The sequence below is a fragment of the Lissotriton helveticus genome (assembly GCF_964261635.1).
Source record: "Lissotriton helveticus chromosome 1_1 unlocalized genomic scaffold, aLisHel1.1 SUPER_1_unloc_16, whole genome shotgun sequence".
Lineage (NCBI taxonomy): Eukaryota > Metazoa > Chordata > Amphibia > Caudata > Salamandridae > Lissotriton > Lissotriton helveticus.
The window spans coordinates 2951930-2973510 of record NW_027611655.1 but is presented as its reverse complement, the minus strand read 5'-3'; the positions used below and the strand labels follow the sequence as shown (position 1 = coordinate 2973510).

The 21581-nt window shown below is 43.7% G+C and overlaps 1 protein-coding gene and 1 pseudogene across 2 annotated transcripts in view; one reads left to right on the top strand and one right to left on the bottom strand.

Annotated features, from left to right (window-relative positions):
• The window catches only part of LOC144805607 (uncharacterized), a 177898-nt pseudogene that overhangs the window by 38213 nt on the left and 118104 nt on the right, over positions 1-21581 (bottom strand). The window lies entirely within an intron of this gene.
• Positions 10083-21581, top strand: part of LOC144805610 (uncharacterized) — a 77579-nt gene continuing 66080 nt past the window's right edge. The window contains 2 exon segments of the mRNA XM_078672133.1: positions 10083-11903; positions 18066-18458. Of these exon segments, the coding sequence (XP_078528259.1) occupies positions 10287-11903; positions 18066-18458 (2010 nt within the window). The 5' untranslated portion in view covers positions 10083-10286.

The following is a 21581-nucleotide window of genomic DNA, read 5'->3' as shown; positions in this document are numbered from 1 at the left end:
ATATAAAACTTTATAAATAAATAAATAAATAAATACATCGAGAATGGATTCCTGCATCACCGTATACGTAGGCATATCTGAATATCGCCTTCATAGATTGCTGCTGCTACAAAGACAGCACTTGGGCTGGTTCTGAGGTTAATAAAATCATGGTCGATCTCCAACAAACTGGTCAAATTGCACCGGCTTGCTGTCCTGAAAAGATGTCAATATAAAGCACTTCATGTCATAAACGCTCTTCAATCAGGGGGTTCATTCTTATTTGTACTCGCTTTTTTGCCTGGTATCAGCTGGCCGAGGGGTGAGATCCCACTGTGCTTTGCTGACAAAAGTCTCTAAGTTTACGAAAATCAGAATAGATGACTACTCTCTGCCTGTGGTGACTGCAGGTACCTGGAATGGAATGCCCTCCCACCTGCCCTGTGCGCCCAAGAAAACATGAGTTCTTTCAGGAAACAAATCAAAACCTTTCTGTTCATGTTCAGGGGCTGTGTGATTTTGATACTTAAGTGCTCATATTAGCGCCAGGACACTTCTTTCTCGATTTAGCTATGCAGGGCTATGTAAATTGTCTCTCACATCCAGTCATAAGCCATCGATGTCTGGGCAACAGATCGTTGCAGCTATAGACGCCCTAGGAGGAGGAAAGGCTCCGGGATCTGAAGGTCTGGTGTAGAGTTTTACACAGCTTAGAAATAAATACTGGACGCATATCTGCTGGAGGTGTATGCCGAGGCATTAAAGGGTGGTGTGGCGCTGCCGTCTATAAGTGACACATTCATATCAGCACTCCCCAAGTTTGGGACAGACCTGGCTAAGTGTACCTCTTATCACCCTCTGTCACTGCTGCCCTGTGATAATAAATTCCTGCCTGAGGTGATGCGACTCGGCTATCCCTCCTACAAGAGAGAATAGTCTCATCTACGGACGGTATTCGCAGTGCTGCATCGGGAAAATACACACATAAAGGCTGGTGATGCCGATAAGGTGTTGGACTCCCTGGAAATACCTTTTATGATTGAGACATTTAGTCTCAGGGAGTTTGAGATCACTCATGAAGCTGCTGGACACACAGCCTATGGCCTGCGTTTACGTAAATGGGCTCATCTCAGATGCCATTTAGATCCCCTGGGGCACTGGGCTGGGACGCCCTCTGTCGCCCGTTCTATATACCAGGAATGAACCCTTAGGCCTGTGAACTTCAGGAGAGGCATACCATAACCATACTGGGCTGACACATTTTAGACACTGAAACCAAGAAGTAAACACATCTTTATAAATTGAAAGGTTTATAGTCACGGTGGCCAGGCCTGGAGGTGCGTTGAGAGTTGAGAAGGTCAAACGATGGAACCTCAGAGTACAATTGTTCGAAATCCTTGAAGTTAGAGGTTTTCTGGACAGGCCGCTGTCCTCTGGAGATCTGGTCTTTATTGAAGAGTAGAAAATAAAATATTCTCTTGGCATCAAAAGTATCACCAAATAGGTATAGCCACCATTCAATCCACTCTACTCAATCACATCTACACAAGATCATTTAATGATACATATATACCACCAAGAAAGGAATTCCACATAATAACTTTAATATAATAAAATACAACTTATGTTATTTCCTTTGTATGTAAAAAGGAGATTATATCTGTGACTCCCTATAAACAGTTCTCATTTTAATCCCCCAGTACAAAATATAATTTGGCGCACTAAAACACTTCAGATAAAAATACATGAGGTACTGGCATCAGTGTGGGTTTAATGTGCTGAGAAGTTTGATACCAAACTTCCCAGGTTTCAGTGTAGTCATTGTGGTGTTGTGGAATTCGTAATGACAAAATCCCCGCACCATATACTCATAATGACAGCACTGTACTTACAATGCCCAAGAATGGACTTGGGCACTGTAGGGGTACAGGGCTCATTCACCTGTACCCTCACCACTGGTATAGTACACCCAGCTGGAGGGGTGGCTGATCTAGGCCAGGGAAGTGTTTTGTAGGCATGGCACACAGGGATAATATTAGCATTAGATCCTTCTAGTACCTGGCCTGTGTTATTGCATTGTTTGCATCACATTCTCCTAATGCCTCGCCTGTGTTATTTCATTGTTTGTGTCAGATTCTCCTCGTGCCTGGCCTGTGTTAATACATTGTTTGCATTAGATTCTCCTAATGCCTCGCCTGTGTTATTTCATTGTTTGTGTCAGATTCTCCTAGTGCCTGGACTGTGTTATTGCATTGTTTGCATCAGATTCTCCTAATGCCTCGCCTGTGTTATTGCCTTGTTTGCGTCAGATTCTCCTACCACCTGGCCCTTGTTATTGTATTGTTTGCATTAGATCCTTCTAGTGCCTGGTCCTTGTTATTGCATTGTTTGTGTCTGATTCTCCTAGTGCCTGGCCCGTGTTATTGCATTGTTTGTGTCAGATTCTCCTAGTGCCTGGCCTGTGTCATTGCATTGTTTGTGTCAGATTATCCTAGTGCCTGGCCTGTGTCATTGCATTGTTTGTGTCAGATTATCCTAGTCCCTGGCCTGTGTTATTGCCTTGTTTGCGTCAGATTCTCCTAGTGCCTGGCCTGTGTCATTGCATTGTTTGTGTCAGATTCTCCTAGTGCCTGGCCTGTGTCATTGCATTGTTTATGTCAGATTCTCCTAGTCCCTGGCCTATATTATTGCATTGTTTGCGTCAGATTCTCCTACCGCCTGGCCCGTGTTATTGCATTGTTTGCATTAGATCCTTCTAGTGCCTTGTCTGTGTTAACAATTACGCCCTTGCCCACTCTCCATCACGGGCTACTCCTCCGTGAATGCTTTGTGCACGCCTAGTGTTGACCATACCTACTGCTGCTCCCCCAGGCGACCACCATGCATAGTCTGATCTACTCTCCGGTCCCTGCCTGCTTTCCTTTAGCCCCAATCGCTCCAGCGCTTTTCTCCTTCTGTGCAGTCCTTCCCACCTGAACTGACCACCCACGCCAGGCGCTACCTTAACACTTTACCAGTTTTGAGCGTGCCATTCCACCTGTTCTGCCCTAACCCCCACCCCCTTTCTCTATCCCCTTGTACAGCACTGTTCTTCTTCCAACCCAGTCCTGAAGATGATCCCAATTAACGCGGATCGAAACGCCGTTGACCATTCAGCCTAATAATAGGCGCTACCCACAACGTGGCACATGTTACCAACAGCTAGCTACATCCAAAACAAGCTTTTTTGAATTCATCTGTAGCCACATTGTTTTGCATAAATCACTGTATATATTCGACACTAATCACTATTGCGCCGTTTACGCTGATCAATTTGTCACTCGCGTCGCCACCTTGCTCACCATATGCACCTTTCACGCACCAAGTACAATTGGGGTTGTATTACTTGTGTATCTACAGTGCTGCTACTACTGTAAATTACTTTGTTCTTCCTAGATAAACACGATGCCTCGGGCCCATTCTACGTATGCATTGAGTCTCTTTATTTCTTTGCTGACAATGTTTTCTACATATCCTCTCTAATTGTTCTAATACTTATACCAGTTGGAATACTATATGTGTTTTGCTATGGCCTGTGTTAATACATTATTTGCATTAGATCATTCTAGTGCCTGGCCTGTGTTATTGCATTGTGTCCATCAGATTCTCCTAATGCCTGGCCTGTGTTATTGCATTTTTTGCTTCAAATGCTCCTCGTACATGGCTTGTGTTATTGCATTGTTTGCATCAGATTCTCCTCGTACATGGCTTGTGTTATTGCATTGTTTGCATCAACTCTAGTGCCTGACCTGTGTTATTGCATTGTTTGCATAAGCTTCTCCTCTTGCCTGGCCCGTGTTATTGCATTGTTTTCTTCAAGTTCTCCTAGTGCCTGGCCATGTTATTGCATTGTTTGCATCAGATTCTCCTACTGCCTGTCCCGTGTTATTGCATTGTTAGCATCAGATTCTCCTAGTGACTGGCCTGTGTTAATGCATTGTTTGCATCAGAGTCTCCTAGTGCCTTGCCTATGTTATTGCATTGTTTGCCTCAGATTCACCTAGTACCTGGCCTGTGTTATTGCATTGTTTGCGTCAGATTCTCCCAGTGCCTGGCCTGTGTTATTGTAATGTTTGCATCACATTCTTCTAGTGCCTGACCTGTGTTATTGCATTGTTTGCATCAACCCTAGTGTCTGACCTGTGTTATTGCCTTGTTTGCATCAGATTCTCCTAGTGCATGGCCCGTGTTATTGCATTGTTTGCATAAGGTTCTCCTAGTGCCTAGCCTGTGTTATTGCATTGTTTGCAAAAGATTCTCCTAGTGCCTGGCCCGTGTTATTTCATTGTTTGCATCAGATTTTCCTAGTGCCTCGCCTGTGTTATTGCATTGTTTGCATCAGATTCGTCTAGTACCTGGCCTGTGTCATTGCATTGTTTACATCAAATTCTCCTAGAGCCTGGCCTGTGTTATTGCAGTGTTTGCATTACATCATTCTAGTGGCTGACTTGTGTTATTGCATTGTTTGCATCAGATTCTCCTAGTGCCTGGCCTGTGCCATTGCCTTGTTTGCGTCACAATCTCCTAGCGCCTGGCCCATGTTATTACATTGTTTGTATCAGATTCTACTCATGCCTGGCCTGTGTTATTGCCTTGTTTGCATCAACCCTAGTGCCTGACCTGTGTTATTATGTTGTTTGCTTCAGATTTTGTTACTACTTTGCCTGTGTTATTGCATTGTTTGCGTCAGATTCTCCGAGTGCCTGGCCTGTGTTATTGCATTGTGTGCGTCAGATTCTTCTGGTGCCTTGCCTATGTTATTGTAATATTTGCTTCAATCCAAGTGCTGGTCTGTGTTATTGTATTGTTTACATCAGATTCTCCTCTTGCCTAGCCTGTGTTATTGCATTGTTTGCGTCACATTTTCCTATTGCCCGGCCTGTTTTATTGCATTGATTGCATCACGTTTTTCTAGCACCTGGTCTGTGTTATTGCATTGTATGCGCTGCTTTTGGTATGTTATTCTTTGAATAGTCGTACCTTTTTTTCCAATCAAGTGCATCTGACTGCAAGGACACTGCACTCATCTTGCAGTAGCAATCTACTTCCTATTTATGTAGCAACAGACAGCACAGCATGTCTGCCAGAGATGTCGTAAGGTCAGAAACAGTACATAGGTAAGTAAGTATGATGCAAAACAAACTGTTGATTTAAACGAAGAAGCTGCTGTGATAGACGGCAAAACATCCATGTTGAAACAACAGCAGTAGGACAGTGGTACATGGAATGATATTGGTAGATTTATTTACACTTCTGTGCAGTGCGTGTCACTTATTGTTCTTTTCTTCCACTCTCATGAGATGGTTTTACAAGGCAACTCTGAGCTCACTGAGTGTGGAGCGAAGATTGAAAGATCTGATTCTTCATGCTGGCAGGTGGACTGGTGATCCCTGAGGGGGTGTAGTTAGTCTGTGTGTTGTCACGGCTGTCCAGGGGGTGTAAGAAAATGTCAGCAATTTGTGGAGGGCCCTCTTTTGGGTGAGAACCACACAGCTTCATGCAATACGGACTTAAGGGTTTGTGTCTGGATGAGTTACATTCTGATAGCAAAATGGAGGACTTTTTTTTCATTCATCAAGCTTTATTCGAATTGTATAAACAAGTTCATAAAAGCGTACAATGTAAAAGACAGAACAATAAAAACCATTTCATATGTTAAAAACAATTCGATTAAAAGCAAAATAAAAACAATACAGTACTCGGGAGACTAGTTGATAAAAAAGACAGAAATAACCAATACGAGGCAGGAAATGGCATTTTACCGCTCCATGTTAATTACCAGTTTTTCTAAGGTTGCATCAAGGCCCTAACCCTAACAACTGCTTTAAGGTAGGTGGATACAACTTTGACGGTATACAGATTTTCTAAAATGTTCAATCTGTGATAGGCAGCTCTACAGTTACATATGCCCCATGATCTCAATAGTGGTTTCAAAAGGCTTTCCCTCTGGTTCCCATAAAACCTACAGAATAAAATACAATGGATAGTAGATTGGGCTGATATGTCGTCAGAGGGGCAGTTCTCTAAGTTTCTAGACCAGTTGTTGGGATACGGGAAAGTTACTAGTCTATAAAAAATGTCAGTTCAGAAACGGGTCAAGAGCATGCGAATGTAGGGAGAAGGCTCTAATATTAAATATCTTTGTATCCCTTCACACTTAGTGATCAGTTGGTGTTCTACAACTGTACTCTTGCCCGTTTCAAAGGGGATTGATGTTACCAAGGTTTAACATCTTCAGTCACGACAGACAGAGAAAGCCCATCTACCTCGAGGTTCTTGAAAAGCTTTCTGCACTCCTGTGGTGCAGGCAGGATGTTTATTCTCTATTTGGCATTTACCAGGGGATGTTCAGATACAGTGGTTGAATTAAACCTTGGAGCAGCACTTGTAGCGATGACTCTTGGAGTCTTGTAGTGGGTGGTGGATGTGGTAGGACTGTCTCAATGCTCTACGGAGCTCCGAAAATCCAGACTCGCCTTCATCTCAGAGCTCGAGCTCTTTGGCTTGACCAGTTAAACTCCAATAAAGAAGATGACCTAGACCAGTTCTACCTCTCCCGACATTTGAACTCATCATTGAGGAAAGAAGCCCTTGTCTGGAAAGCAGATCTATACAAGGTGCACCTGACAGAAGTCCTGCCTGGAAGGAAGATCTCCGCAAGGTGCAGCTGACAGAAGTCCTGCCTGGAAGGAAGATCTGCACAAGGCACGGCTTACAGAAGTTCTGCCTGGTGGTGACCTCAAAGCAGTGAGAGACCCACAAACCACAAGATCCTTCAAGCACAGCTAGCCACACTGGACACAATGTACACCAACTGATTTAGTTTTTATCAAATGGTTTATTCCATCACAAATGTGATAGTTATCTTGCCCAACCCATTAAAAATGCATTACATACTGTGCAAATTATAATAAGGCAGACAGGATATGTGTCACGTTTTGATTAGGCCTTGGTGTAGTTTGCAGAGTTTTACTCCTGGGAGCTCCACGAAGTGCCAGAAAAACTCTGCAGAACTCTGCGGACTCCCGCAAGTGGCAGAGTTTGTTAAGTTGCTCGCACTGATTTTTAGTTCCAGGAGTTTGTCCGGCACTGTAAAATGAGCACGAATGGTACTATGCGTCACGCTAGAGGGCGCTGATGCTTCCTGCCACTCAAATTGACATTCTACTCGAGTGGTAGCTTCATCAACGAGAATGGCAGATTTATACACTCGAGTGGTCGTGACGTGCAGTGACCTCCCGCACTGAGAAATCTCGCCAGGAGGAGGTCTGGCATGTGATTTTTTCTCACAAGCGCTTGCCACCTTACAGTTGGCGAACCGCTTGAGAAACAAAACTCAGTTGTGCATCACTTCGTGATGTTTTTTGAAATGAGCTCCCCCGGCAGAGCGGAATTCTTCACCCACCCCTGGTTTTAAGGCAATAATCTCTTGGACAAACTCTAAACTAGGCCCTATGTCTGCAATCAGTGTTGTAGAAAAAGTGAGATCCATGGCCTTGTGACTATCAGGCCGTTATCTGACTTCTGATGAACCCCACAGAGTGAGTGCGCAGCCAGAGGGCAGTAAAGAGACCGAAGGACAGGAAATGAGGTAAACTTGAATATGAGAAATATGGAAAGGTACAAATGCCGCATCACCTGTGGATAACTGACACCTCCTCCCATTCTGCCAAATGCCTATTCAGTCACTAAGTGGGATCCTGGGCCCCAAACGAACAACATCATGTCAGATACCATGTAATGGTGGAAAAGAGGGGAAAAAGAGTAATATACACACATCTGTTGTGGGGATATGTCAGGTAAATTATTGCTTTCTCAACGCAAACTGGTAGTTTCGCATCGCGAGAGGTCACGAGCATACGCGCCCACTCGCAATGAGAAACCTGACCTCCCCGCATTGAGAATCAGACCTGGAGGTTTATTTTCCACGCTCGCGATCGGCAACTTGATGTTGCTGATTGCGCACGAGGAAAAAGTCTCGCCGGGATGTAATTTTTGCTCGCTCGCGGTTGCCAACTTGAGCATGCGGACTGCGAGCAAGCACAAAATGACTGCTGCACTACGCTACGCTATGCTATGCGTGTTTGCACTGTGCTACATGCAATTCGCGTAGGTCGGAGTACCGCAAACTTCGCAAACTACACAAGCGTAGCGTAATACTTCACTCAGGGTTAGTTGTGAAGGATTCTCTATAAGTACTAAATGACTGATATCGTTGAATATTAAATTATATGAATCAACGTTTGTTTGCCTTATCTGCGCACACAATATAAAGGACGGGCCCTACAGTGAACCCCTCGTTCTGTTTTACAAAAAGCCCCCGAAGGAGCTGCATCTTACAGAACTTTATCTAACTTAGGAAGAACTAAAGACTTGCTTTTTAAAGTTGTCTTTCAGGGCCAGAACCAGGTGCTGTAAGCTGCACTAGTTTCAGGGAGATGGACAGATGTTATGGCGATAGGAAACCCCCCTCAACCCACAATAATGTTCCAGTCTTCCAGGTTAGAAGAAACCAGAAATGCTTGAACCAAGGGAGCTATTGACAGTGTCAAAGGTGACTTATGAAAAGTGAGTAAAGACAGGAGTTGGTATTTGAGATGATCTTAAGTGAATAGGAAAGAAACGAGACGAAGTGAGTGAATGGAGTTACTTTTGTTATGTACTTCGCATAGAGTTACTGGAAATTTCGCAGCCCCGCCTGATCTATCTCTTTTTCTAAAATCTATTGTTATTTAAATAAAGTCTTAACCATATGCGTCTATCTTGAACCTCCTTTTCAGATATTAATAAGATGTCACCAGATCAACAGAACTTTTAGTTAAATATCTGTGTATGATGAAATATTCCTTGCTAAGTTTCAAAGGTGGTAAAGAAGAAGGGGTAGATTTACTAAGATTTTGCGCCGTGTTTGTGTCACAAAAGTGGCACAAAAAAGTGCAAAATATTTTTTTCCTAATTTTCTTTCCAGCAAATAATGTAAAAGTAATGTGAAGCATCGCATAGCACTGTGTCACATTACTTTGCGCCATGGGGGGCCTGCCAAGGGTGGTGCATGGGCGTTCCACTGCAACGACCCAAGGTTTCTCACGCTAAACCCAATTTACCAAATACAGTAGATTGGGTTTAGTGTGAGAAAACTGCACCCTTTTAAACTAGGCGCAAGGAAGGAGAAATGCTTTCATTTCTCCTTCCTTTTCTGACTTTGCATGCGTGCAACACGCATACAAAGTGGTAAAAGCTTTCCCTCATGTCTAGGGTGTCTTTCCTGTACAAAACCTATGCTGGGCTCACACACACACACCCTAGCGCTCTTGTGCTAAGGTGTGTGCATGGCGCAAGGCTGCTGTAACCAGTGCAGGTGCAAGGGAAAGGGAAGGAGAGAGCCATATCTTTGAAAATATGGTGCTCTCCTGTTCCCTCCTTGTCACGCAGCACAGCCTCCCTGGGGGAGGGTGGGTTGCGCTGCATTGCATGGAGATTTGGTAAAACTCCACCGAAATGTCTTTTACAACCAGTTAAACGTTGTGAATTCTCATTCCATTATGTTTCAATTTAGTAATTTTAAATATCTTTACATCCAACAGAAAACAAGCCTTGAATGTATGAAATGACCATCAATAACGAAGCTAATTCTGTAAATCTTCAATAATAGCAGAAATAATGAGCTACAGTATTCAGGAAAACATCAGCGCATTCGGCGACAGAGGAACCTGCACACAAATGGACAGATCCTGGATGAAGCATCAAGGAAGTTCAGTGATTGTAAGAGTCTGAGCTGTGCACCTCCACGCCACAAAACGAAGAAATTACCTTAGGAAACTTAAGGCAACAACGATAAGAAACCGCCTCCTGTATAAACAAGTGTCCAACATCAGCTTTGATCATCGGATCGGTATGATGTGATTACCACAGTGCTCTGTTTTATAAAATGATGACAAGCCATCATTCCGTGCTCTAGGAGAATTGTAAACTCTTTCTGGACAAACCACAGTAACCAGAGAAGAGCACAACAGAGCGGAGCCAGACAACTGACGGGTAAAGCAAAGAGGAGTTCTTCTAGCTACAATACAACAGACTGTTCCAATTTGCACCGGCCGGAAGGAAGATACATCTTTACCCGCAATCGTGCACAGCCATAATCCAATCTAAAGGCACAATCGCCTACTAAGACACCTTCTACGTATTAGGAGTGTGGTAAATATTTGGTGGCTATTGCATTTTATTATTAAAACAGAAATCAAACGTGTAAAATACCGCACACATATTAAATGTGTGAGAAAAACACAAGTGCTTTATCAGACATGTCGGCCCATCAGGAAATGCAGTCATGGGATGAAGACAAATATATACCCGACCCACAAACACTAACCAAGAAAGAAGAATCATACACATGCAGCAAGAGCTTTAGTTTGTCATCACTACTCAAGCTTCATCAGCACACGTACACAGGACAAAAACCCTTCAAGTGCAGTGAATGTGGGAAGAGCTTTAGTCAGTTATCAAACCTCCAAAGTCATCAGCGAACACACACAGGGGAAAAGCCATTCAAGTGCAGTGAATGTGGGAAGTGCTTTAGTCAGTTATCAAACCTTCAAAGACATAATCAAACACACACAGGGGAAAAACTATTCAAGTGCAGTGAATGTGTGCAGAGCTTTAGTAGGTTATCAGACCTAAAATGTCATCAGCGAACACACGCAGGGGAAAAACCCTATCAATGTAGTGAATGTGACAGAAGTTTTCGAGACTCTTCAGCATTAAGGAATCATCAGCGAACTCACACAGGAGAAATACCATTCAAGTGCAGTGAATGTGCAAAGTGCTATAGTCATTTATCAAGCCTTCAAACACATCAGCGAATACACACAGGGGAAAAACCATTCAACTGCAGTGAATGTGGGAAGAGCTTTAGTCGATTATCCGTCCGACAAATTCATCAGCGAACACACACGGGGGAAAAACTCTATCATTGTAGTGAATGTGACAGTAGTTTTAGTAACTCTACAGAATTAAGGGTTCATCAGCGAACTCACACAGGAGAAAAACCATTCAAGTGCAATGAATGTGGGAAGAGCTTTAGTCAATTATCAAAACTAAAAATTCATCAGCGAACACACACAGGGGAAAAACCCTATCATTGTAGTGAATGTGACAGTAGTTTTTGCTTCTCTACAGCATTAAAGAATCATCAGCGAACACACACAGGGGAAAAACCATTCAAGTGCAGTGAATGTGCAAAGAGCTTTAGTCAATTATCAAACCTACAAAAACATCAGCGAACACACACAGGGGAAAAACCATTCAAGTGCAGCGAATGTGCAAAGTGCTTTAGTCAGTTATCACACCTTCAAAGACATAAGCGAACACATACGGGGGAAAAACTCTATCATTGTAGTGAATGTGACAGTAGTTTTAGTAACTCTACAGAATTAAGGGTTCATCAGCGAAGTCACACAGGAGAAAAACCATTCAAGTGCAATGAATGTGAGAAGAGCTTTAGTCAATTATCAAAACTAAAAATTCATCAGCGAACACACACAGGGGAAAAACCCTATCATTGTAGTGAATGTGACAGTAGGTTTTGCTTCTCTACAGCATTAAAGAATCATCAGCGAACACACACAGGGGAAAAACCATTCAAGTGCAGTGAATGTGCAAAGAGCTTTAGTCAATTATCAAACCTACAAAAACATCAGCGAACACACACAGGGGAAAAACCATTCAAGTGCAGCGAATGTGCAAAGTGCTTTAGTCAGTCATCACACCTTCAAAGACATAAGCGAACACATACAGGGGGAAAGCCACTCAAGCGCAATGAATGTGGGAAGAGCTTTAGTCGACGATCAGAGCTACAAAGTCATCAGCGAACACACAGGGAGAAAACATAGAAGGGCACTGAAAGTGAAAAGGGCTTTTGTCAATTTTCGATCCCACACAGCCCTCAGTGAATACACTCCTTCATTTAACTCACATGGAAATAATCCTAGAGATGCAGAGATTCCGGAAAGAATTTAAGAACATAAAAAATAATATTGACCCGTCTAAGGACATAGACAAGAGCAGAACAGTGCAGTTATTGTGAGAGGAATAAATTACGGAAAAAGATCAAATTCAAATTATGTATGACATTGAAATACCAATGATAGAAGACCTGAATAGCAGTAAAGAGGAAAAACAGATAACAGTATTTGCAGAATTATAATAGTGTTTGTTTCCAGTGATTGTTCACTTCCGTACACATAACAAAGTGACATGATGTACCAGGATACACAGTGGGAGACAAGCACAATGTGGATTTAAAGAAAAGAAACATTGTTGATTTTTATTTGGTGAAGAAGAGATACAAAGAAAAACATTCAATCGCACCTGACCACACTACCTGTAAAGCAACACTGAACAATACTGGGACTAACAACGGTATTTTCAGCTAACTTGTCGGATTAGTGATAACACCTATAAACCCAACACACGTGGACATGTAGTCAGAGCTCTGGAGATGGAAGCTTCATTGGTAAAATGCATGTGTTACTATTAACAAATGCCACTGCAGTATACGTAATGAAATAAAGCGAAGCACAAGTGTTCAAGAAATAACCTATTTTTAGATATAAAAGAACATATACCTTGTTTTTAAGTAATGTTTGCTGCACCTTTTACACACTGTTATCGGTTGATGGATCAGCTTGTGCCTCGGGTCCTATAGCTAAGTGTGACCCATGGCTCCTCTCCGACTTGTCTCTCTCTATTAATTCAGCGTCTTGCCAAACTCTACTTTTTACCAGAATTGAGCGACTGTAAGCAGCAGACTCTGGTTTAATAATGTGGTAAAATAGTGAAATCCCACATCAAAAGCATATATGTACCAGGACAATCCGTTGCCCTCCCAGCAACTCGTCTTCCACACTGATAGTCCCTTGTTCTCAAATGTTCTGAATGATTTGTTGTATGAATGCCAGAAGTGGCAGTGACATTCATGAAGCTAAAGCTAACAGGAGTGTGTGGGAGACAGAGAGGGTGAGAGATAAAGAGAGCGAGAGAGACAAAGAAATGGTCGAGAAAAAGAGAGAAATGGAAAGAGGGGGAACGGCACGTTATTTGTACTCACCTAAAAATAGAAGAAGCAGCCGAATACATACCAAAGTGAGACATCACCAGAGAAACGGGCTGAACACCTGTGAATTTATCTATTTATATTTATTACCTATAGACTCATGTCATGCAAATAAACAGGGAACAAGTAAGGAGAATAGTGATGGAGCCCATTATCATATGCAAATCACAATGACGTCACATGTAGTGATGTCACAAGAAGTGATGTCAGGCCCTCATAATAATTTTCACGGAAAAGGTTGACGGCCTGTTTTAAAAACAAAAAACAAGAAACATAAAATAATGTAAAAAGAAGTTTTTGGTTTCAGTTTTTATACATCATGTGTTTATCCCACTTTCAGTTTGTAACTAAACTCGGAATTGACTGAAAAATTTAAATATTTTTAAACAGATATGTTGAACTTGGAAATTACATTTTTAAACAGTTTTTAGCAATTAAATAACATGTGCTTTAATTTGTGTTTGTTTCCTGATGTTCTGTATCCAGCCCCTAAGCCCCAAAGTGTTTCACATTTACAGTGAATTAAGCAATAGAAGGGCTAATTTTGTCTGGTTCTCTGTTCCTCTCTTGCGCCACTCATACAAATAAATAAAGGGGACGCTGCTAGTGGGACAGATAATTGCAAACACTCTGAGGCCGGTGTTTGCATATGCAAGAAGCAAAGTAACATTTCCCAGTCGCAGGCTAAGGAGCTGGGTGGAACTGAGTCACTTTTCTAGATAATAGTGGGGGGACCCCATCAAACTGTGTCAACCTCCGACAAGTGCCGTGCTGATAAAGCAAAAGTGAATTTGAGTACTTTACGATGAATTAAAATGAGAGGAAGAGAAGAAGAGAGCGAGGTGCAGGATGTATTAAAGAAAATGAAAACAAGGGAAGCAAGACTTTACCCTGTTTGTGTACAAACATTTTACGTAAACAAGTTGTGCTGTGCGTTTTAAACAGGCTGTCACCCCCCTTTGTATGTAAATGAGCTTCTGTAATCAGACACCCCAGTCTCCCATCTCTTCTCACGCGGATGATAAATGTGAGCACTATAAGGTAATCACAAACAAGGGCTATAGAGAAATAATCGGCTTCCAGGTCACACAGCTGTTGTTATGTAGTTCTTTATTCGTTTTTTTTATTTACTTTAATTTGCAGCAATTCTCCAGGTTACGTTTTCTCAGTATGTTGCTTTATATCGTTCTTTGCGCTCCATCAGTTAAACGTGAGGTTTGATGTAGGATTTGTTGTAAGTGTTCCTAGACCATGTCCCAATCCCTTTGTCCTCGATTTGTCGGCATGTGTTGTGTCCACACACTGGTCTAGGATTGGCCTTCTCAAGGTAGACGGCGCTGTAATAGGAATAATAACTCAGACATATATGAAATTGTATGTAAACAAATGTGTGCCTTTCAGTTATCAGGCACCACCAGACTCACATCTACACATGGAATTGAGCACCAGACTAAAGTGACTCCTCTCTATATAAATATTTGCCATCAGTAATCAGGCTTATGGTTCTACTGATGCTCACAGCAAATGAAGTTTCTGGGACTGTACGCATTGGCCTAAATTTTAATTTCACGCAGTTTCGCTGATGCGCACAGCTTATAAGGTTTGTGAATATTGCGCACTGTAAGCAGATCACTGAAGTTCACCCTTAAGTTGTAACTAGGTCAAAACATAGTACGTACATCATACAAAATGTGAATGACCCTCCCTTCTTGTTCACATCTCCAGGAATCTCCTCCGTCATGGCTGAAGTGAAAGAAGGTTTTCACACATTATGCTCATGTCTGTGGCACTTCCTTAAGTGCAGAGAGGAAAGCCTCATTGTTAATGCATTGTTTGGGCTCCGAGGGACAAGAATTCTTTAAACACCTTCCTGAACTCTCTGATAGTGACTCTGCCACTGTTAATGAATACGAGATCTGCATCAAAAAGTTGGACTGGCACCACCTTCCCAAAGTGATTACTGTCCCCAGTTGCAGGCTAAGGAGCTAGGTGCAACTGTGTCCCATTTCTAGATAATAGTGGGGGGACCCCATCAAACTGTGTCAACCCCCGACAAGTGCCGTGCTGATAAAGCAATAGTGAATTTGAGTAATTTATGATGAATTGAAATGAGATAAAGAGTGGTAAGTGTTGACAACTAGTGTTTCGGGGTGTTGCCTGATGAAATTCTGTTTAAAGCGTTTTTTCACTTTCAAGGAGAGACTGTGGGGGTAGGTTATAGCGAAGGTGTTCTGACCGTGGGGTGTCAGGGCGTTGGGAGAAGGGCCTGCAAGAGAGTCCAATTGTGCGGCCGGGTGCATCTTTGGTGGTTGGGGGGTGAGGGTCTTCGGGTGAGGGGGACGAGGGGTGATGTGGTGGGTGAAGGTTAGGCTGTTCGATTAGGGGGGGTGGGGGTTATAGCGCACTGAGGTTCCCCTTCTTGGGAGGACTGTGGCGGTAGGGGGGGAGGAAAGCTGATTGTCGGGAAGGAAGGAGGGGGAGTGGACCGCTCTGGGGGCGGGGCGGTGTGTTAGGCTGGGAATGCAGAGGCCCTCGGCTCTCCTGGTTAAGGGAGTGGGTAGGGTCAGGGACCTTACTAACCTGGCGATGTTGAGGCGTCGCGGTAATACCTTCCCAATGCTCCCTTGGGGAATTCATCCAGGGAGGTCCTCTAGTTGGGTTGCCCTGGGGCACACCGGCCGCCTAGACAATGCAAGGGGGGGTGTTGCTCCTGGGATCAAAATGAGTTGCAGTGAGGTAGGGATGCTTTATTGATGCCTTATAGTATTAGGCGACCCCTTAGAGTTAATGTGCGCCGAGGCGCCAAGTCCTCGGGGTAGATAAAAAAAAACATATAGTTGCTGAAAATGGTAATGGAGATGTCTCCGGTCAGGGACTGATGTTTCAGGGGGGAGATGGTTAATCTACGGTTGTGATCTGTGATAGTGGTTTTGGAGAAGGGCAGGTGGGAGTTGAAGATAATGACCCAGAGATCTGGTCTGTTGGTATGGAAAATGAAGTCCATTTTCTTCAGCCCTCTAGTAGCTCAGTGGTAAGTGTCAACAACTAGTGTTTTGGGGTGTTGCCTGATTAAATTCTGTTTAAAGCGTTTTTTCGCTTTCAATGAGAGACTGTGGGGGTAGGTTATAGCGAAGGTGTTCTAACCGTGGGGTGTCAGGGCGTTGGGAGAAGGGCCTGCAAGAGAGTCCAATTGCGCGGCCAGGTGCATCTTTGGTGGTTGGGGGGTGAGGGTCTTCGGGTGAGGGAGCGGGGGTTGATGTGGCGGGTGGAGGTTAGGCTTTTTGAGTAGGGGGGTGGGGGTTATAGCGCACTGAGGTTCCCCTTCCGGGGAGGACTGTGGTGGTAGGGGGGATGAAAGCTGATTGTCAGGAAGGAGGGAGGGGGAGTGGACTGCTCTGGGGGCGGTCGGTGTTGGGCTGGGAGTGCAGAGGCCCTCGGCTTTCCTGGTTAAGGGAGTGGGTAGGGTCAGGGACCTTACTAACCTGGCGATGTTGAGGCATTGCGGTAATACCTTACCAATGCTCCCTTGGGGAATTCATCCAGGGAGGTCCTCTAGTTGGGTTGCCCTGGGGCACCCCGGCCGCCTAGAGGATGCAAGGAGGGTGTTGCTCCTGGGTTAAAAATGAGTTGCAGTGAGGTAGGGATGCTTTATTAATGCCTTATAGGATTAGGCGACCCCTCAGAGTTAATGCACGCTGAGGCGGCAAGTCCTCGGGGTCGATAAAAAAAAATGACATTAGAGGCAGACATTGGTGGGCTTCCCGTTCCCAGTTTGAGCTTTTGGTGTTGAAAACAAGGCGGCCATTTTAATGTCAGGCAGCCACTTAGCCTAGAGGGGAGCTGTAGCTTGCTATCCTCCGGTGGTGCCGGGAATTTGTTATCCTTTTTTGGTCGTGGCGTGGGTCTGCTTTCCTCAATCCGGGGGCAAGCATCCAGAAAGGTTCAATCCGGTCGATGTGCCATCAATTTTGGCTGTTTAGGGAAAGTGGGTGGGCATTTTGAGGGCAGGCAGCCCGGAGGGGAGTGGTCCCAAGTTAGAGCAGTGTTGGGTCCAGTGTTTAAATGTAGAGGGGACTCTGCAGCTGGGGCCGGGTGTTTACTGGGGTCGATCTTCAGCTACAACCTCCGCTGGGCCATCGTTGAGTGGTTGGAGATCGTGTCCTTTGCTCCTTCCATGATCAGTGGAAGTCTGAGGTGGTGGCCATTTTATAGTCAGGTGTCCTAGGAAGGGGGATCCAGCTGGGTCTCCAGGATCTTCTGCGGAAACATGTGTTTGGTACTCCTTAGGGACGGCACGAGGGCTTCTCACAGTGCTCCAGGGCTGGCAGCTTAATGGGGCCGTTTCCGCTTGTATGGCCTCGTTTATATCTTGCGTGGATTGGATTGCCGGTGGCCATTTTGGGGGCAGGCAGCTCCGGCGGTGAAGACGAGCATGTGCTCACCCGCGCTGCCCACGCCATTTCATTGCGGATCTCCTCTTCGGCTCCGCTCCCTTGGAAGACAGTGCTCCGCTGGGGCCTCTGCGGTGCCCTTGTTATCTGATGGGCAAGGGGGGTCCTGTGACTCTGCTGCTCGTGGCCTCCAGGCGCTGCGAGCTTCGATGCGCGTGCCACGAGTCTGGGAGTCACTCCGGTGAGTGTTAGAGTGGTCTTCAGTTTTTTTTGTTTGTTGGGAGGCACTCCGGTGGCCCCGTCACGGGACGGGGTTCCAATGGGATTGGATTCCAGGCCTCTTGGCTGGGCCACCCCTGGACCCCTGTGTTGACTCCCTTGTGGGAGTCCGTTGTCTAGGGTATCTTGTATTTCATCGTTGTCTTGAAATATATCTGGAAAAAAGGGCGCGACCGCACAGGTTCCCAACGGAGCTACTTCTGGCCTTTGCAGGACTTGCGTTGAAAAGAAACTACTTCACATTTGAGGACGATTTCTTTCTACAGGTGAAAGGATCAGCAGTGGGCTGTCCTTTTGCCCCCAAAATGGCGATTCTGTACATGGGGCAATACGAGGAGAAGTTTGTTTACAACAATAACCCGTATAAATCACATATCCAGCAGTGGCTGCGATATATAGATGACGTCTGGTTCGTTTGGAATGGATCAATTGAAGCATTGGAGGCATTTCATATCTGGCTGAACAACCACAGTCCTGATATCAAGTTCAGCCTCACCTATAACTCCAAATCACTACCGTTTCTAGACGTGGAAGTTAAGGCCACGGCTGACGGACTCGCCTGCTCCCTGTATCAAAAAAAGACGGACAAAAACAACGCCCTGCACTTCAAAAGTTACCCTCCTAGGAACCTCAAGAACAACCTGCCCTATGGATTTAGGGTAAGAAGGAACTGCTCTAGAATCCAAGACTTCGATATCAATGGCCAAGCCCTGGTTAAAAAATTACAGGACAGAGGTTATCCGAGAAAGCTTCTCAAGCACTCGATGAAGAGGGCTAGATGGACACCCAGGGAGCATCTGCTCGAAAAAAAGACGCAGACCGCCAACTCAACGCATGGTGTGTGTGTCTACATTCGGACCCCACACACACCCCTTACAGAAAATCATTCGGAATGCGTGGCATCTAGTTGAAGAAGTGCTCCCGGATGTGGGATCACCCCTCTTTGCATTAAAAAAGAATCGTAGTATAGGACAACTGATCACTACAACAAGACCACAAAAGAAGCGTGATACCCAGAGTACAATATTTGGCGCGAATCCAGTCAAGGGCCACAGAAAATGTGGCACCTGTTCGGTGTGTAACCTCACAGTGGAAGGCTCGCTATTCACAGATGGTAAGAAATTCTGGCGGCATGATGAACACACAAATTGTAAAACCTTTTTTTTTCTTTTTTTTTTTATTTTAAACCAGGACAGTACACAGGATACACAGTCATTTATAATAAGGACAAAAACCATATTATCATATTATCATAATCTCCACAACAAAGCGAAAAAATAACTAAATAAACAAATAAAAATAAATAAATAAATAAATAAACAAGTGAGTAACAGAATACAAATGGCCAGTAACTGTTAACCTATAAACTAAATGCTGTTACTCATATTTGGATTAATTCCATCCTTCCAATGTGATACCGGAGACCAGATTGCATCTCCCAACCTCCTGGCTTTCAGTCCTCTTGTAGCATAAATTGAAGTCTCATAACTATATACCGCTAAGAAGCGGGCTAGCCACATCTGGAAGCTGGGAGGATCTGAATCTTTCCAACGTGCAGAGAGAATGATTCTTAGTTCTGCTGTGCCGATAAATAAAAGTCTTTTCTCCCCTCTTGACAACTTTAGAGAACTATCATATCCCATTAGATATAGACAGTCAGACTCGGGAAGTCTATGACCAAATAGTAACTCCCAATAGCCTGCAATCATACTTTTAATTGAATCGAGCTTGCAACAGCCACTGAACATGTGAACGCTGTCAGCAGGACCCGTTGTACATCTGGGGGATAGATCATTTTCTCTTTTTCCCCAAGCATGTAGCTTAGCCGGGGTATAATATAGACTAAACATAGTTTGGTACAACTGGGCTTTCAGGTTACTAGACATAAGGAGACAATTTGACAACTCAATACATTTATACACATCATCATTCGGATTCTCGAGCTTCACTGCCCCACATCCTGAATTTCAGTCATTAATATATCATATAGTTTACCAATTCTGATCTTAGATCTTCCCATTAAATCAAGCAGTTCGATACTTGACATATCGACTGATGGTTTGTTAGCTTTAAGTTTAGCAAACAATTGAACAAATTTAAGATAGTCTCCATTAAGCAAATTATATTTCGTTTTCAGATCCTGAAAGGTAGTTTCAAAACCTTTAAACAGAAAATCATTAACCGTTTGTATACCGAGGAGTTCCCATTTTTTTGCTATGACGTCAAAAATTAAGCCAGATGTGAGAGTCGAATGCCACAAGGGTGTATACCTGTTAATTTTACTAATATGCATATGCTTATTAATCTTATTCCAGACTTTACGGGCACTGGTTATGGTTGCAATTTTATAAATATTTCTGTAATAGGAAGAATCTGTATATCGCAGAAACAAACCTTCCTCATTACTCCCGAGCAAAAGCTCATATATCAAAGGTATTGGTTTGATTCCCCTATTGTCAAACTTTGAATTAATCAGGATAGCAAATATTTGTAAAAAGGCAGCCCAGTGATACAAAATAGTATTGGGGATGGCAAGCCCTCCTCTCTCGAGTGGTAGGGACAGCAATTTATGTGACCTCCTAATTTTACCGTGCTGCCAAATAAATTTGGACATAAGAGAGTTTAACCATTTTAGGATCTTATCATCAATGGCTAGAGGAATGGTCCGGAATAAGCATAGAAACCTAGGAAGCACGTTCATTTTTAAAAAAATAGCTCTACCAATAATTGAGAGATACAGGCTATTCACACGATCTAGATCAGATTTAATTCTGTCCAGGAGAGGATCAAAATTTAATTTTATTATACTTTTGATATCTGGACTGATCACAACTCCCAGATATGTGGCTTTATTAGCTACTCTGGCATCGATGTAATCAACATTTTCAGTACATATTATTACTGTTTTCCCTTTATTGAGACAATAACCCGAGTAATTACCATACTCAGAAGTCACACTCTCAATTATGATAATAGCCTCAGAAGGATCAGGTGTGACAACCGCTATGTCGTCGGCATATGCTAGTACTTTGGTATTATATTGACCACAAACAACCGGCTTAATTAGATGACTCTCTAATAGTTTTAAAATTAAAGGATTGATATATAATGCAAATAAAAGGGGGGAACAAGGGCAGCCCTGTCTAGTGCCCCTAGAGATATTTATATGGCCAGAGTCATACCCGAACACCTGAATCTTTGCTTTGAGAGATAGATACATAGATTTAATGGATTTCAAAAATTTGGGGCCGAAATTAAGACGTGACATGACCACCCATAAAAATGACCAAGAGACACGGTCAAAAGCTTTTTCAGCGTCCAAAAGGATCATTGACATCTGCCCCCCCAAGACAGACATGGCATCGAATAGAGTAATAGCCCTGCTGACATGGTCAGTAGTCCCCTTCCCAGGGACGAAGCCATGTTGCCATGGGGAGACCAAGTGTTCAATGACCCCGCTCAGTCTGGTAGCCATCACTTTGGCATATAATTTGGAGTCCGAATTAATTAATGAAATTGGACGATAAGAAGTAACAAGTTCCGGGGGTTTGCCTTTTTTAGGAAATACAACTATATTGGCTTCGTTCCAGGTTTGAGGGGGGGGTCCCATTGTATTGGATGCCTAAGAATAGGTCGTGGAGAAGAGGCCCGAGCTGGTGGCTCAACATTTTATATAAATCAATTGGAATTTTATCAGGACCAGCAGCCTTGCCAGGAGTAAGTGCCGACAGGGCCGCCAGTACCTCCTCTTTTGTAATTTCTTTTTCCAAATCGTTACGGGA